The sequence below is a fragment of the Choloepus didactylus genome, chromosome 7 (genome assembly GCF_015220235.1).
Source record: "Choloepus didactylus isolate mChoDid1 chromosome 7, mChoDid1.pri, whole genome shotgun sequence".
NCBI classification, from domain to species: domain Eukaryota; kingdom Metazoa; phylum Chordata; class Mammalia; order Pilosa; family Megalonychidae; genus Choloepus; species Choloepus didactylus.
The window spans coordinates 80,078,812-80,094,558 of NC_051313.1; the positions used below are offsets into that span (position 1 = coordinate 80,078,812).

Genomic DNA, 15,747 nt, shown 5'->3' on the forward strand with positions numbered 1-15,747 from the left:
GTGTGGCTCCTTTTAAAATACTCTAGTAAACTAACCAAAACCCATGCTGAATGAGCAGGGCCAGACCTCCATGGAAATAATCTAGTCAAAGGTGTTACCCAGTTGGGTGGGTCACATCTCCATGGAAACAACCTAATCCAAAGATTCCAACCTAACCAACACTAATACATCTGTCCCCACAAGATTGCATTAAAGAACATGGTGTTTTGGGGACGTAATACATCCGAACTAGCACAACAGCCAAGAATTTTATGTCTGGCAAGACTTTCTTTCAAAAATGAGGAGAGATTAAGACATTCTTAGAGAAACAAAACCTGAGGGAGTTCATCACCACTAGACCTTCCCTACAAGCAATGCTAAAGGGTTTTCTTTGGACTGAAAGGAAAGGATGCTAGACAGTGGTGCAAAACAGCATGAAGAGATAAAGACTTCTGGTAAAGGTCCCCATATGGGTAATTATAAATGCCAGTACTATTATATTTTGGGGGCATGTAACTCCGCTTTCTACTTCTTATAGGTTTTAAAATGTAAATGCATAAAAAGTAATGATATATCTATGCTTATACAATGTATAGAGATATAATTTGTAACAAGTACAACAAAAAGGTGGGGGAGCAGGAGTATAGGAAAAGTAAATGTGTATACTAAAACGTAACAGCTGTTTTTTTTTTTAACATATATTAGAGAACTAATGGATTAAACTCATGGATAAAAACTTTACACAATTAAAAACAGATTTCTGTGTGCTTTCAAAATAAGTCAAATAAAATGAAATGTTTATTCCAATCACCACTAATCGTCACCTCATTTCATCCTGTAAAGGTCTGGTATTTTCTACTTGCCTTAATTCAACAACAAAACCCTTAGTCAAACTTACACTGGAAAGTTTAATCTCTGTGAGAAGTTACGTGGTTTTTCAAAATTCTTTTAGACAGTATGCCAGCAAATGAGCTTGGCAACCAAAGTCCTCGAGAAACTACGCTGCACAGTTTCCTGCCTCCCTCCCCTTGTGTTAAGTATGTATGGCTCCAAAGTCAGCGGCATCGCTCGCCTCGTTAGGTGAGAAAACCCACGTCTCTAGGAGGGACCAGGCGACGTTCCCTTCGCGGCCGGGCGTGGCTCCCTGTGACCCCCCCCAGCGCGAGTATCCTTTCAGTGCGTGCTTCCAGGTTGCAGACGTCGCTTGAGTTCCGTTCCCGCCAGATTTTTAAGTTTCATTTCTTACCGCTCCAGCTGGTTCCTCCTCTCCGGAAGCAGAGCGCGCCAGCCATGGACCCTGAACACAGAAAGTCGACGCGGACCGCTTCCAAGGCCGGAGCTCCCGCCGGCAAAGGCTCGGCGCGGAGTGCGAGGCGCGCTCTGGCGGACCCCAAAAAGTTTCCGCCCACCGCTGAGGCCGCTCAGTCCAGCGCGGGGAGGCGCGAACCCGCCACGGAGTCAGGATCCCTGCCGAAGAAGACCGCCTCGGACCGCCAGGAGAGGCCACAGGTCCGTACGCGCGGGTCGCGCTCCAAGAAGGCACCTGTCGGCGCTGAAGATGCGCAGTTCTTCGGGGCCGCCAGCGGTGCCTCGGTCGACGGGCAGGTGGCTCCTACGGCCCTGGCAGTCCCAGGGCCGCCCATTCCCAGAGCGGGATCTGGCCGCGAGGGGAGCGCGCCCTCGGCTCTGGAGCGGGAACCCAAGCCAGGGCCCAAGGGCCTGCTGGTCCGGGCCCCTAGCTTAGGCCGGAAGGAGGCGGTGCAAGCGGGCTGGTGGCCCCGGGCGGTGCTGGAGAAGTTGAAGCTGAACAGCCAGGAAATCTCGGCGGCGGCTGAAGTCGTCAACAGGATCGTGGACCAGCTGCTGAAGAGACTGCAGAGCTGCGAGTCTGAATTCAGAGGCGTCGCGCTTCTGCGCACAGGGAGCTACTACGAGCGTGTGAAGGTGAGCTGCCGGTTCCCCAGGCGTGCCCGGCCGGCCCCAACTTCCTCATCCCTCTCCCCAGCTACTCTCAAGACACTGCTGTGGTAGGAATTCAAATGTATAGATTCATTCTTGCAAGCACACCTGTATTAAGTTTTTATACCAGCTATATACTTGGTATTGTTGAGTGAGGTCCCACGTCAATTCTGACTTGGATAATTTGGAGTGGTCTGTGAGGAATTTCACAAAATTAATACATCTGAGAGACCTTTTTCCTGTAAGAAGGAGATATATACTCCATAGGGAAAATATCTTCAGTCCCCTTCCCCGTTTCTGATACACGTCATGGGAAGCTCAATGCGAGTTGTTAAAAAAAATTAAGAGAAAATCTTCTGCAGGTGTTATTAAAAAGCATACCTCCTAAATACACGTGATACAATTGCTTTTAAATATTTCCCACAGCTCTATTTGTTTGCAGGTGGTTAAAATCATTAAAATAATCATTGCACTATAAATTGATGTTTAGGAGTAGGTACCTGAAACAAGCTTACTACCTGAGCAGTGGCAGATTTCTTTGGTTGTGTTTTTAGCCCAGTTTGGCCGTTTTGTTGCAGCTGGGCTGTGCGCTTCCTTTACCTCTGTGTAAGATTTTGGGTGTAGCATGAAGAGCAATAGAGTCTGATAACATATCTTTATAAAGTAATCGTAATTTATTTTAGAGTTGCATATTGGCTTTATTCAACTAGCTGCTCTCCTCTGGAAAGAGAATGATTAAATAAAATTCTAGATTTAGGGTTTTAGAATTATAAACTGTTGAAAGAACAGGACAAAAATTATGCATCTTTGTATCTCTAAATCTTAAGCATATAGCAAGCACTCAAGTGAATGAATGAATGAATGAATGGGCCCCAGAAGAAAGGATGGGTGATTTCTTTCAAGACCCATGTCTTTTCAGGCTAGCAAAGTCAGATTTAATTTCCATGATAAGAATTTAACCTGGAGCCTTCAGTGGAGATTAAATGTTTCATGTATTTTTGATTTGGCTTCTCACCTAGATCGTAAATTACGTTGTCGCAGTGTTTGCACAGAAATGTTTGTACCCTCTACAGCTGTTTAATTCAATGGTGTGGACTTAGTGATATTTGTTTATTGTAAAAAAGACGGTGTATGGGAAAAAAAGACAGTGTATGTACTGGTCTTTGGATCTTAAACTCTTTTAGACTGAAAACCACTCATAATTCCATCTAAAAGTTTCTTGAAAGCCACGTGAGCAAAACTTTCATCAGACTATCTGTGTGCTGTGCATAATTCTTATGTGAGTATCAATTTAGTTCAATTATATGGATGGTCCAAAGGAAAAGGAAAACTATTAAGACTAGAGAACAATAGGGCATTTAGAGAACAGTCTCCAATCAGATGCACACTCCTTTTTAAAATCACACTGATGGAAATAAGTTCAATAAATTTGTTTTATCTAAAACATTATTATTTTTTTTTACTAGCTAAAAAAGGTATACATGCAGGGTAGGAAATTACTGCTTAATGGATGCAGTTTATGTTTGGGGTTGTGATGGTTTGGAGGCTTTATGGACCCAAGAAGATCATTTTCTTAAAGCTAATCCATTCCCATGGGTGTAAACCTATTGTGGGTGAGACCATTTGAGTGGGTTATTTCAGTAGGCTTGGAGTCCTTTATAAGAGGATGAAACACACAGAGGCTCGGAGAGAGACACAGAAGCTAAGAGAGAAAGACACAGAGACAGAGAAGATGCCACTGAAGCCAGAAACTGGAAGCAAAGGAGCCTGGAAGAGAAGGGAGACACCAGCAGATGCTGTCATGTGCCTTGCCATCTGACAGAGTCGTCCAGGTATCATCTTGGTGATGCCTTGATTTGGACATTTTAATGACTTCAGAACTGTAAGCTTGTAAATTAATAAATTCCCATTGTAAAAGCCAACCCATTTTATGGTATCTGCATTTCAGCAGCTTTAAGAAACTAAAACAGGGGGTAATGTAAAAGTTTTGGTATTGGAGAGTGGTGATGGTTGAACAACATTGTGAATGTAATTATACCATTGAATTGTACAATGGAAAGTGGTTAAAATGGGAAATTTTAAATTCTATATATGTTGCCACAATAAAAATTTGAAAACAAAATTGAGTACACTTGAAGAGGAACTAAATAAATGGAAAGTTATATCATGTTCAGTTTCCGCCAAATTGAGCTATAATAGATTTGGTGCAATCTCAGTAAGAATCCCATTCATTTTTTGTTTAAATTGACAAGCTGACAGTGAAACTTATATGAAAATGCAAATGACTTAGTACAGCCAAGGCAATTCTAAAGGAGAACAATGTTGGTGGTTTTACCCTACCAGAGAGCAAGAATTATTATAAAGCTATCCTAATTAAGCAGTGGTACTGGTGCAATAAGACAAATAAGCCAACAGAAATAGACCCCCACAAATAATTCAATATAATACATAATATACTCAGTAATGCAGTTCAATGGGGTAAATGATGGTCTTTTCAGTAAATGATGCTGGGTCAGCTGGATATCCATATGGGAAAAACACGAACATTGATCCCTACCTCACATCATACAGATGGTTAGAGATGTATCATAGACTTGAATGTGAAACGTAAAACAGTAAAGCTTCTAGAAGAAAGCTAAGAAGAATATCTTAATAACCTTAAGGTATGTATATATTTCATAAATAGGACACTAATATTGCTAACCTTAATAGAAAAGATAGATAAATTGGATTTCCACCATTGAGAAAGTGAAAACACAAGCCACAGACTGAGAGAAGACATTTGCAATATGTATATTTGATAAAGTACTCATACCAGAATATATAAAGAACACCTACAAATTAATAAGAAAATGATAGACAAACCAGTTTAAAAATGGGCAAAAGACTTGGGCAGACACTTTAGTAGGTCATCCAAATAGCAATAAGCATAGAAAAGAACTCAATATCATTAGTCATCAGGAAAATGCAAATTAAAACTATGATAGGATTTTACCACAATCTATCCAATAGTATAGCTAACATTTAAAAAGACTCGACAATTCCAAGTGTTGGAGAATAGGTGGAACAAATGAACCTTTCTTACATTCATGATGGGCGGATAAAATTGGTACCACCTCTGTTATAGATTTTTTTTTTTCCCAAAAAGATATATTCAAGTCCTAGCACCTGGTCTCTCAAATTTGGAAAGAAGATGTTGCTGACAGGGCGGCGCAGAAATGAGACGCAGACACAAAGTTAAGAATTAAGGGAGCAGGGGACCCACTGCATCTCGTGCTAAGTGGATGCTAATGCACCTGTGCTCCAGCTATTTATTTGTTTCAGAAGATAAGAGAGTATATGCTAAGTGTCCTAAGGCACGCAGAGCCCACCAGATACCTATATTTACATCCTGTTGCATATCAGAAGGAACAATCTAGGTTCAGGACAATGGTAAACGTTGTCGTCATAGTCACAAGACACATATCTTTACAAGGTGTGCCTACATAGCATTCCATGAAGGCCTGCGGCCCAGCATTCCAGGCCGCCACCCCGGACACGGTCTAAGTAACATGAAAGACTTGGTTCCCTACAATAAGATCCTATTTGGAAATAGGGTCTTTGAAGATGTTATTAATTAAGATGAGGCCAAGCTAGATTAGGGTGGACACTAATTCAGTATGACTGGTGTCATTATAAGGAGAGGAAATTCAGACAAAGAGAAGACAATTGTGTCAGAGACAGAGATTGAGTATGCCACAAGTCAAAGCATGCCATAGATTGCCAGGATACCACCACCAGGATCCTACCAACATGAAGAAGCACAGTCCTTCTGACACCTTGATTTGGACTTCTAGCCTCAAGAACTGTGAGACAATATATTTCTGTTGTTTTAAGCCACTGAGTTTGTGATACTTTGTTATGGAAGCCTTTGGAAACTAAGACAACCTCTAGAAATTTGGCAATTTCTTCTAAAGTTAAAAGTATGGTCTAGGAATTCCATTCCATATACACAATAGAAAGGAGTGCTCATGTCCACCAAAAGGCATATAGAAGAATGTTCAGAACAGTGTTATTTATAATAGTTAAAAACATGGAAAGAACCCAAACATACATCAGCAGAGTGAAGAAATATATTTTGGTATCTTCCACTAATTCAATGAAATACTACATCAAATGAAAAAGAACAAACTTTGGATACATGCAACAATATGGGTAATTTTCACAAACATAATGTTGAGTGAAAGATCAAATATAAAAGAGTACATACTACATGATTCAGTTTATATGATGTTCCCAAACAGGCAAACCTAATATATGGTATTTGAAGGCAGAATAGTGGTTACCCTTTCTAGAGGATTACTTACAGGGAATCGGAAAGAAGACGACTTCTGGGGTGTTGGGGATGGGAATAGAATGCCACAAAGCTTATTGTTCTTACTGAGATTCAGCCAATTTTCTTGAATAAACACTTCTTGGATTGTTACAAGTCTTTGATTAGTTTACAGAGTTCTGAAAAAGTTGAAGTTGACAGTTTTTCCTGTGTTCTTGTAGCTTTTATGGAAGAGTGGATTTTCAGATGTTCATACTCCATTATTCCTACTGATGTCACTCCCAGTGTATTTTACCTTGGTTCTGGTCTCAATTTGGATGAACCAATTTCACGTGCCCAATAGACACTCTGACTACTGTATTGAACAGTACAGTAAAAGAGCTGCACTTAAAGCATACTCTTAACTAGTGAAGGCTACTGGCATTTTTAATATAGGAAAAATAAGCATTTATTGTAATTGCTATAATTATTTTTGTGAAGATGGATAAGAAGATTATTTGACACTCCTGCAAATGGTGTGATTCAGAAACACTAACGTAGTGCATGACTTGGAGCTCACACTCACTTGAGTGGCCAACCACCATCATGAGATTGCTCTTGCTCACCTGCCCAGGAGGTGACTACACACACTTTTGACACCTTTGTGATAGGAGGGAGGGTGGCTACAGTGTGTGTCTTGTGGCATAAAAGATAACATCTTGAAGTAAAGGACTTCAATTTTATTAAACTTTAACCTCAGAAATATCCAGTATAAATTTTAAAAGCTTATATATGTCATTTACAATTATTTTTAATTGTAAAAATGTATGCCCATATTTTTAAAAAATTGAGAATAGAAGCTACAAACTAAAACCAGTAATACCCTTCCACCTGCTCCCAGTGCTGCGATTCCTACTCCCAGAGGGTATAAATATTAGGAATTTTGTTTTTCAAAGGAGACTTTTAGGAGAAAGTTAGCTTGGAAAACATCTGCAAGGAAACATTTCACTGCTGTTTTTACTGTTTTATAGATTTCTGCTCCTAACGAATTTGATATCATGTTTAAACTGGAAGTCTCCAGAGTTCAGCTGGAAGAATATTCTAACAGTGGTGCTTATTACTTTGTGAAGTTCAAAAGAAATCCCAAAGGAAACCCTCTGAGTCAGTTTTTAGAAGAGGAAATATTATCAGCTTCTAAGATGCTGTCAAAATTTAGGAAAATCATCAAGGAAGAAATTAAAAACATTGAAGGTAAGACTTTTGACTTTTGATTATTAGGAGTCTAATCGTACCTACTAATTGCTAGTGTACCCTTCTGATATTTCTTGACTTCCCTGCAGCAGACTGTTGATTCCCAGCTCTTTCTAGAAAAACTCTTCTCTTAGTTTCACTCCACTATGTTTTCTTGGTACTCTTCCTAAATGTTGATTTGCTCCATTTCAGTTTTCATTGAGTATTCATTGAGCTGCTGCCAGTGCCACTGGACATATAAGGTTGAATAAAACAGGTGAGATCCCGTCTTGACGTTTATAATCTAGTAAGGAGACAGTGTAAATAATATATAATACAAATTGCAGTGAGTGCTCTGGAGGGAATGAACTGGGAGTAGTGATAGCAATTGGGATGGGGGGTGGGCTTGAAACAAGTCCTGAGGCAGAAAAGAGCTTGGCAAGCCCGAGGAACAAGAAGAAGCCTGCATTAGTTAGGGTTCTCTAGGGAAACAAAACCAACAAGAGATATCTGTAAATGTAAGATTTTATAAAAGTGTCTCACACAGCTATGGGGATGCACTAGTCCAAATTCCTTAGGGCAGGATGCACCAGTCCAACTCTGATGAAGGTATTCGAGGAACTCCTCAGGAGACGCTGGCTAGCTAAAGAAGAAGTGAAGGTTCTCTCTCTTTCTCCCTTAAAAGTCTTCAACTGATTGGATTAAATCCAGCTGATTGAATTCTCTCATTGTGGAAGACACACCCTTTATTGATGTGATCATTCACAGGTACAGTCAATTAACTGATGATTTAATAAACCAGTCTTCTGGTTTATTAACCAGCCACAAATATCCTTGTGGTAATGGTTAGGCCAGTGCTTGCTTGACCAGACACCTGGACACCATCACCTGGCCAAATTGACACATGAACCTATCCATCACAAGGCCTCTGAGACACGGGGAAGAGTGATATGAAATGAAGTTAAAGGAGGTACTAGTTGCCATATTTTCTAAGGACTTGTAGATCCTGAGAAGGAATTTGGATTTTATTCTATGTGCATTGAGAAGCCACTGAGAGATTTTAATTAGGGAGTAATGATTGACTTTGTGTTTCTAAAAGTTTACTTTGGTTGCAATAGAAAAGAGATTATAAGAAGGCAAAAATGGAAGTAGGGAGATTAGAAAAGAAAATATTGTAATAGTTCAGTGAAAGATGATGGTGGCTTAGATAGGATGTAGGTGGGTGCTAGGAATGGAGAGAAGCAGACAGATCCAGGCTATACTAGTGATTGTCCTGGATTAAGTGTAGGCAGTAAAGGAGAGGGTTGAATTAAAAATGGCTCCCAGATTTCTGCTTGAGCACCTGGGTGGATTGGCTTTGTCATTTTCTGAGATGGAAGGAATGAAGTGGAATATATTCTGGAGAATGAGTTAAGAGTTTGGCCTTGGATATGTTAGGCTAGGGATTCCAGGGATACATCCCAGTGGATGTATCAGGTTTGGAGTTCACAGGATATGTTTGGGATGCAGAAAAACATTTAGAAGTTATCAACATATTGATGGCATTAGGAATGGATGAATGGATTTATCAAATAATTATTAATGAATTTATATAGTAAATAATATTAGGATTATTATATAATACTTAATAAATTATCAATAAATTAGATAATTCAGTAAATATTTATTGATCATCTAATTGACCAGGCAGTTTTATAGGAGTTTGGGATAAATTAGTGAACAAATAGATGAAGACTCTCACCCTTCTGTAGCTTATAATCTTCCGAGTGGAGATATACAACTAACATTACACAGAAAAAAATAATTACCTTGTATGCTAGAAGGTGATAATTGCTATGGAAAAAAAGTATAACAAAGTGAGAAGGATGAGGAGGGCTGGGGATCGTGGGGGGGGCTGGCAAATTGCAATATTACATAATGTTCTGGTTTGCAAAAGCTGCCATTATGCAAAATACCAGGAATGGATTGGCTTTTTTAAACGGGATTTGTTAGGTTACAATTTACTGTTCTAAGGCCACAAAGGTGTCCAAATTAAGGCACCAACAAGAGGATACCTTCAATGAAGAAAGGCCAATGGTGTCTGGAACACCTCTCTCAGCTGGGAAGGCACGTCGTTGGCATCTATTGGTCCCTTGCTCCCAGGTTGCATTTCAAAATGGTTTTCTCTAAAATGTCTCTGGGCATCTGTCTTAGCTCTTCTCTCTGAGCTCCTCTGTGTCCTTGCTTCTTTTTCCCAGGATGTTTCTTTCTAAATATCTGGGGGTCCTCTCTCAGCTTCTCTGGGGAAATCTGTGGGCTTCATCTCTTAGCATCTCCAAACATCCTTCTGTCTGCATCTCTAAGCATCTCCAAGCATCAGTGTTTGTGTCAGCTCTTAGCTTCTCTTAAGTACTAATCAAGACCCACCCTGAAAGGGCAGGGCCACACCATCATGGAACTAGCTAATCAAAATGTCTCACCTACATTTGTGTGAGTCATGTCTCCATGGAAACAACCTAATCAAAAATCCCATCCTAATCAAGACTAGTAAGTCTGCCCCCACAAGATTGCATTAAAGAACATGGCTTTTTTGGGGGACATAATAGATTCAAACCAGAACATCCTACCCCCTGGACCCCAAAAAGACATGTTCTTTCCAAATGCAAAAATATATTCATTCCATCACAATATAGATAAGTACAAAGTGCTAACATTCCCCTCTGGCTGTGGACCTGTGAAAACTCAGAACAAGTTATCTGCTGCCAAAATACAAAGGAGGGACAATCATAGGATAAATGTTCCCATTATCATAGTGAGAAGTTGGAAGGAAAACAGAGGTCATGGGACCAAAACAGCTCCTAAAACCCACAGGGCAAACTTCAAATTCTGAGAGTCATTTATAGAATGGTGTTTTATCCTCGGGGCTTGAGAGAGCAGGAGTCCAACCCTTTCCAAGGGCCTTCATGGCAGCCCTTTTCTCTCCAAAGGCTGGGGTGAGTGCTCCAACATATCCACACATTGGGGAGACCACCTTTGTCTCAGCCTCACCATTCTCAAGCATAGGGATGCCACCCGGACTCTGCATCTCCAGGGTAAAGGCTCTTCCCTCTCCAAACAGTGGGATGGTGGCCAGAATCTCCCCAACCCCCAGGGAATGTGCTCTACTCTTTCTGAGGCCTGGGGTGGCAGCACTCTTCCAGAGCATTGAGGCAGAAGGCCTGCTCTCTGCCCCCAGGGAAAACTCATCCTTTCCATGTGCATGGGTTGCTCTGCTCTCCTTGCCTGAGATTTCTTGGCTTCAGACCTTGCCTTTCATGGTTCTTCTCTGAAGAAATTTTTCCTTTAATCTGTTTCTTTTTCATCTCTTTTACTGGCAGTGGTTCCATCTATACAAATCTCACAAAACATTTGTTAGCTTGGCATGCAGCATACATGGGTCAAAACCCCCAGACAATAGGACTTTCCATAAATCCTTTCTGGATAACTCCGTCTCTAATCCTGGCTTGTCCTGAAATGGCTGGCTGGTTCCAGGTTTTGTTAAATCCTCACGTGGCGCACTATCCTCTGGGGTCTCACTTTCTGTAAGCCTAGAATTTTCCAGACCATTAATTTCTGGTTTCTTTGTACCCAAGAGTTCAGTTCTCAGCTTCTCTCTTTCCTCCCTCATTTTACCATAAGCCGCAAGAAGCAGCCAGGTTGCATTTTTGATATTTAGTTTGGAGATCTCTTCAGCTAAGTATCCGAGCTCATGGCTTTCAAATTCTGCCTTCCATCCAACACCAGGACTCAATTTTGCCAAATTCTCCACCACTTCAAAACAAAGACTGTCCATCTTCCAGTCTGCAAAGACACAGTCATCATTTCTGTTTAAGGCTTCATCAGAAGTATCTTTTGAGTCCATATTTCTACCAACAGTCTCTTCAAGGCAATCTAGGTGTTTTCTATCAAGTGCCTCACAATTCTTCCACAGTCATCCCCTTTTCCATTTAAAAAGCCATTCCAGCATGTTTGGTATTTGCAGACTCAGCAGCACGCCGCTTCTGTGGTACCAAAATCTGTTCCAGATTTTGCAAATGCAGCCATTATGCAAAATACCAGGAATGGATTGGCTTTTATAAGGGGGGTTTATTAGGTTACAAATTTACAGTTCTGAGTCCACAAAGGTGTCCAAACTAATGCATCAAGAAGAGGATACCTTCACTGAAGAAAGACCAATGGTGTCCAGACACCTCTGTCAGCTGGGAAGGCACGTGGCTGGCATCTGCTGGTCCTTTGCTCCCAGGTTGTGTTTTAAAATGGCTTTCTCCAGAATGTCTCTGGGTGTCTGTCTTAGGTCCTTTCTCTCAGCTCCTCTGCGTCCTTGCTCTTTCTCCTAAACTCTTTCTCTCTAAGCTTCTGGGGGTCCTCTCTTAGCTTCTATGGGGAAAACTCTGGGCTGCTTCTCCTAGCTTAGCAACTCCAAACATCCTTCTGTCTGTATCTCCAAGCATCTCCAAGCATCAGCATCTGTGTCGGCTCTGTGTCGGATTGTATAGTATGTGAATAAAACTGTTAACAACAACAACAACAACAACAACAACAGTATGGCCTTCTGCTTGCTAGAAATTAGAGTACCCTTTGATTCAGCCTGGTCAGAAGCTGTACCATTTAAAATAAATTTTCATTTTATTAATTGCAAAAAAAAAAAAAAATGATGGAGCCCAGTTGACTTTGGGTGTGATTCTTAACCCTCATTTGTTGTTTACAAGAACAAATGAATGGCCCTTGTGTGGTTTTGTTTAATTTGTGGACAGAGACCCACAGACAGGTGCAAAAAATAAATCCTCTTTTGCAATCCTTAAAAAAAGAAATAATTCACTTGCAGTGATTCTTTTTTTTTTAATCTTCGTTTTATTGAGATGTATTCACATACCATGCAGTCATACAAAACAAATCGTATATTCGATTGTTCACAGTACCATTACATAGTTGTACATTCATCACCGAAATCAATCCCTGACACCTTCATTAGCACACACACGAAAATAACAAGAATAATAATTAAAGTGAAAAAGAGCAATTGAAGTAAAAAAGAACACTGGGTACCTTTGTCTGTTTGTTTGTTTGTTTCCTTCCCCTGTTTTTCTACTCATCCATCCATAAACTAGACAAAGTGGAGTGTGGTCCTTATGGCTTTCCCAATCCCATTGTCACCCCTCATAAGCTACATTTTTATACAATTGTCTTCGAGATTCATGGGTTCTGGGTTGTAGTTTGATAGTTTCAGGTATCCACCACCAGCTACCCCAATTCTTTAGAACCTAAAAAGGGTTGTCTAAAGTGTGCGTAAGAGTGCCCACCAGAGTGAACTCTCGGCTCCTTTTGGAATCTCTCTGCCACTGAAGCTTATTTCATTTCCTTTCACATCCCTCTTTTGGTCAAGATGTTCTCCGTCCCACGATGCCAGGTCTACATTCCTCCCTGGGAGTCATATTTCACGTTGCCAGGGAGATTCACTCCCTTGGGTGTCTGATCCCACGTAGGGGGGAGGGCAGTTATTTCACCTTTCAAGTTGGCTTAGCTAGAGAGAGAGGGCCACATCTGAGCAACAAAGAGGCATTCGGGAGGAGGTTCTTAGGCACAATTATAGGGAGGCCTAGCCTCTCCTTTGCAGCAACCATCTTCCCAAGGGTAAAACCTATGGTAGAGGGCTCAACCCATCAAACCACCAGTCCCCTATGTCTGTGGTCATGTTAGCAACCATCGAGGTGGGGTAGGCCAATACCCCTGCATTCTCCACAGGCTCCTCAAGGGGGCTCTACATATTTTTTTCCTTTTTTTTTTTTTTTTCCTTTTTTTTTTTTTAATCAACTGTATGAAAAAAAAATTAAAGAAAAAAAAACATACAATAAAAGAACATTTCAAAGAGACCATAACAAGGGAGTAAGAAAAAGACAACTAACCTAAGATAACTGCTTTACTTCCAACATGTTCCTACTTTACCCCAAGAAAGTTACCTGATATAGCAACATTTCTGTGAACTTGTTCCTACTATATCCATCAGAAATTAACAGACCATAGTCATTCCTGGGCATCCCCAGAACATTAAATAGCTTACTTGTTCTTCTTGGATTATTGTTCCCCCTTCCTTAATTGCTCTCTATTGCTAGTTCCCCTACATTCTACATTATAAACCATTTGTTTTACATTTTTCAAAGTTCACATTAGTGGTAGCATATAATATTTCTCTTTTTGTGCCTGGCTTATTTCGCTCAGCATTATGTCTTCAAGATGCAGTGATTCTTGATCATTCCCAGGGGTGAGCAATTCCAGCTGTTATCTCTTTGGGGCCACACTTAACTAGAGCTAGTACATGTTTAGCAGAATGCCCCTTTATATGCACAAACTTTGAAATGTACAATGGTTGGGAAGGTATTTTTCTCATTATACAGATGATAGAACCAAGGGCTAGGGAGGTTAAATGAATTGCCCAACCAAAGTAAATATATACATACATACATACCTACATACTCCAGTGAACTAATCAGGACCCACCTGAAATAGGCCAGGCCTTACCTCCATGGAAATATCTAATCAAAATGTCTGACCTACAGTTCCATGGAAATAACCTAATCAAAATGTCCCACCCTAATCAAGACTCATAAGTCTGCTACCACAATATTGCATTAAAGAAAACATGACTTTTGTGGGGGACATAATAGATTCAAACCGGAACAGATAGCATGTTAAAAAGAGGATCCTATTAGAGGTTAGAAAGGGGCTCAAAAGGAAGAATATGAATATTTGGCAGAAGATGTGGTTAGTGTTTAGAATGCTCCTGGCAACCAGAAAACCATTGAATTTGGACTTCAGTTTGTGGAGGTTGTAGGTGACTTTGTCGAGAGCCATTTCAGTGGGGTGGTGACACAAAAGGTTGAAGAGCTAAAAGGCAGGGATGCTGTGGAGACAGTGTGTGTAGTCAACTCTTTAGAGAATTTTGGCTGCGAAGGCAGCAGAGAGATGGGTGTGTGTGGAGAGGAGGTGAATATAGGGTCAAGGAAGAGGTATATTTTAGGATGGGAGAAACTGGAATGCCTTTGTATGCAGATGAATCTAATAGGGAGGGAGAGACAGCTGTGCAAAAAAGGGAATAATTGGAGGAGGAAGGTGCTTGATGAGGTAAGAGGGAATGGATTCAATGTCCATCTGCAGGGATCCCCTTTGAAAAGAGGAAGAATACTTTTTTAGTGGTAACAGGGGGGAAAAAGGAAATAATGGATAAAACTGGGCAGGTTTCAGATTTAGTGGTGAGAAAATGAGGGCATCCTCTAGGATTTTCTCCGTAGTGTTCTTGTCTCTCACTATGGTTTCTCAAATATTTTACTTGTCTTTATTGCTTGTGCTCTCCTAATTCCCAAAGTAAGCATCTCTCATCCAGAGGCCTCTCCCAAGTTTCTGACCACCACAGCTATTTGCCCAGTGGCTATTTCCACCTTGGTGTCCACTGACACAAGAGCTCAGTGTGTCTGAAATGGAGTTCATCTGGCCCAACCTTTCTTCCTTCTTACTATTTTGGAGAATAGAATCAACATCAAACATTTTCCAGCCTAAAATCCTAGGATAGCATTTATGTTACTTTCCTAGGATTGCTGTAACTACAAACTCGGTGGCTTAAACAACTGAAATTTACTCTCTCATGGTTCAGGAGACCAGAAGTCTGAAATCAAGATATCAGTAGGGTCAGTTCCTTCTGGAGTCTCAAGGGGACAACCGTGCCTCTCTTCTAGCTTCTGCTGCTTGCTGGCAATCCTTGGCATTCTCTGGCTTGTAGCTGCATCACTCCAATCTCTGAGCCTGTTGTCATATCGCTTTCTTCCTTATATGTGTCTAGGTGTTCTCATTTCCTCTCATAAGGACATCAGTCACTGGGTTAGTGCCCACCATAATCCAGTACAACCTTATCTTAATGAATTATATTTGCAAAGACCCTATTTCCAAACAAGGTCACATTCTGAGGTGGACCTGAATGGGGGGGGGGGGTGCCCTATTCAACCCACTACACCATCCCAGACTCCTACCTTCTTTTTCCTCATCCTGTGCATTCAAGCCATCCACCAGTTCTGTTGGTTTGATCCTCTTAAATTGCTCTCACTGCTGCTCCCTGTTTGTCGATCCTCACTGCCCCTGTGCTACCATGGGCACCCATCCTCTGTGCTGGTCCAGTGCTGTGTCACCTCCCTGCTTTCCCTCTTCCCTGCCACTTGTCTGGCCTCTCCTCCAGGCTTCTCTCCACACTGCCTCTGTAACTCTAATGAAAATTTACTCACAGC

The 15,747-nt window shown here is 41.0% G+C and overlaps 1 protein-coding gene and 1 non-coding gene across 2 annotated transcripts in view; both read left to right on the forward strand.

Moving 5' to 3' along the window:
• The first annotated feature begins 1,176 nt into the window (after positions 1–1,176).
• Positions 1,177–15,747, forward strand: part of CGAS (cyclic GMP-AMP synthase) — a 60,294-nt gene continuing 45,723 nt past the window's right edge. Inside the window, exons 1-2 of the mRNA XM_037843387.1 lie at positions 1,177–1,923; positions 7,261–7,480. Coding sequence (XP_037699315.1) covers positions 1,270–1,923; positions 7,261–7,480 — 874 coding nt within the window. The 5' untranslated portion in view covers positions 1,177–1,269. The remainder of the gene's footprint in view (positions 1,924–7,260; positions 7,481–15,747) is intronic.
• LOC119541029 lies at positions 12,198–12,290 on the forward strand. The gene has a single exon (XR_005218165.1). It is a non-coding gene; the product is annotated as a small nucleolar RNA SNORA40 (small nucleolar RNA).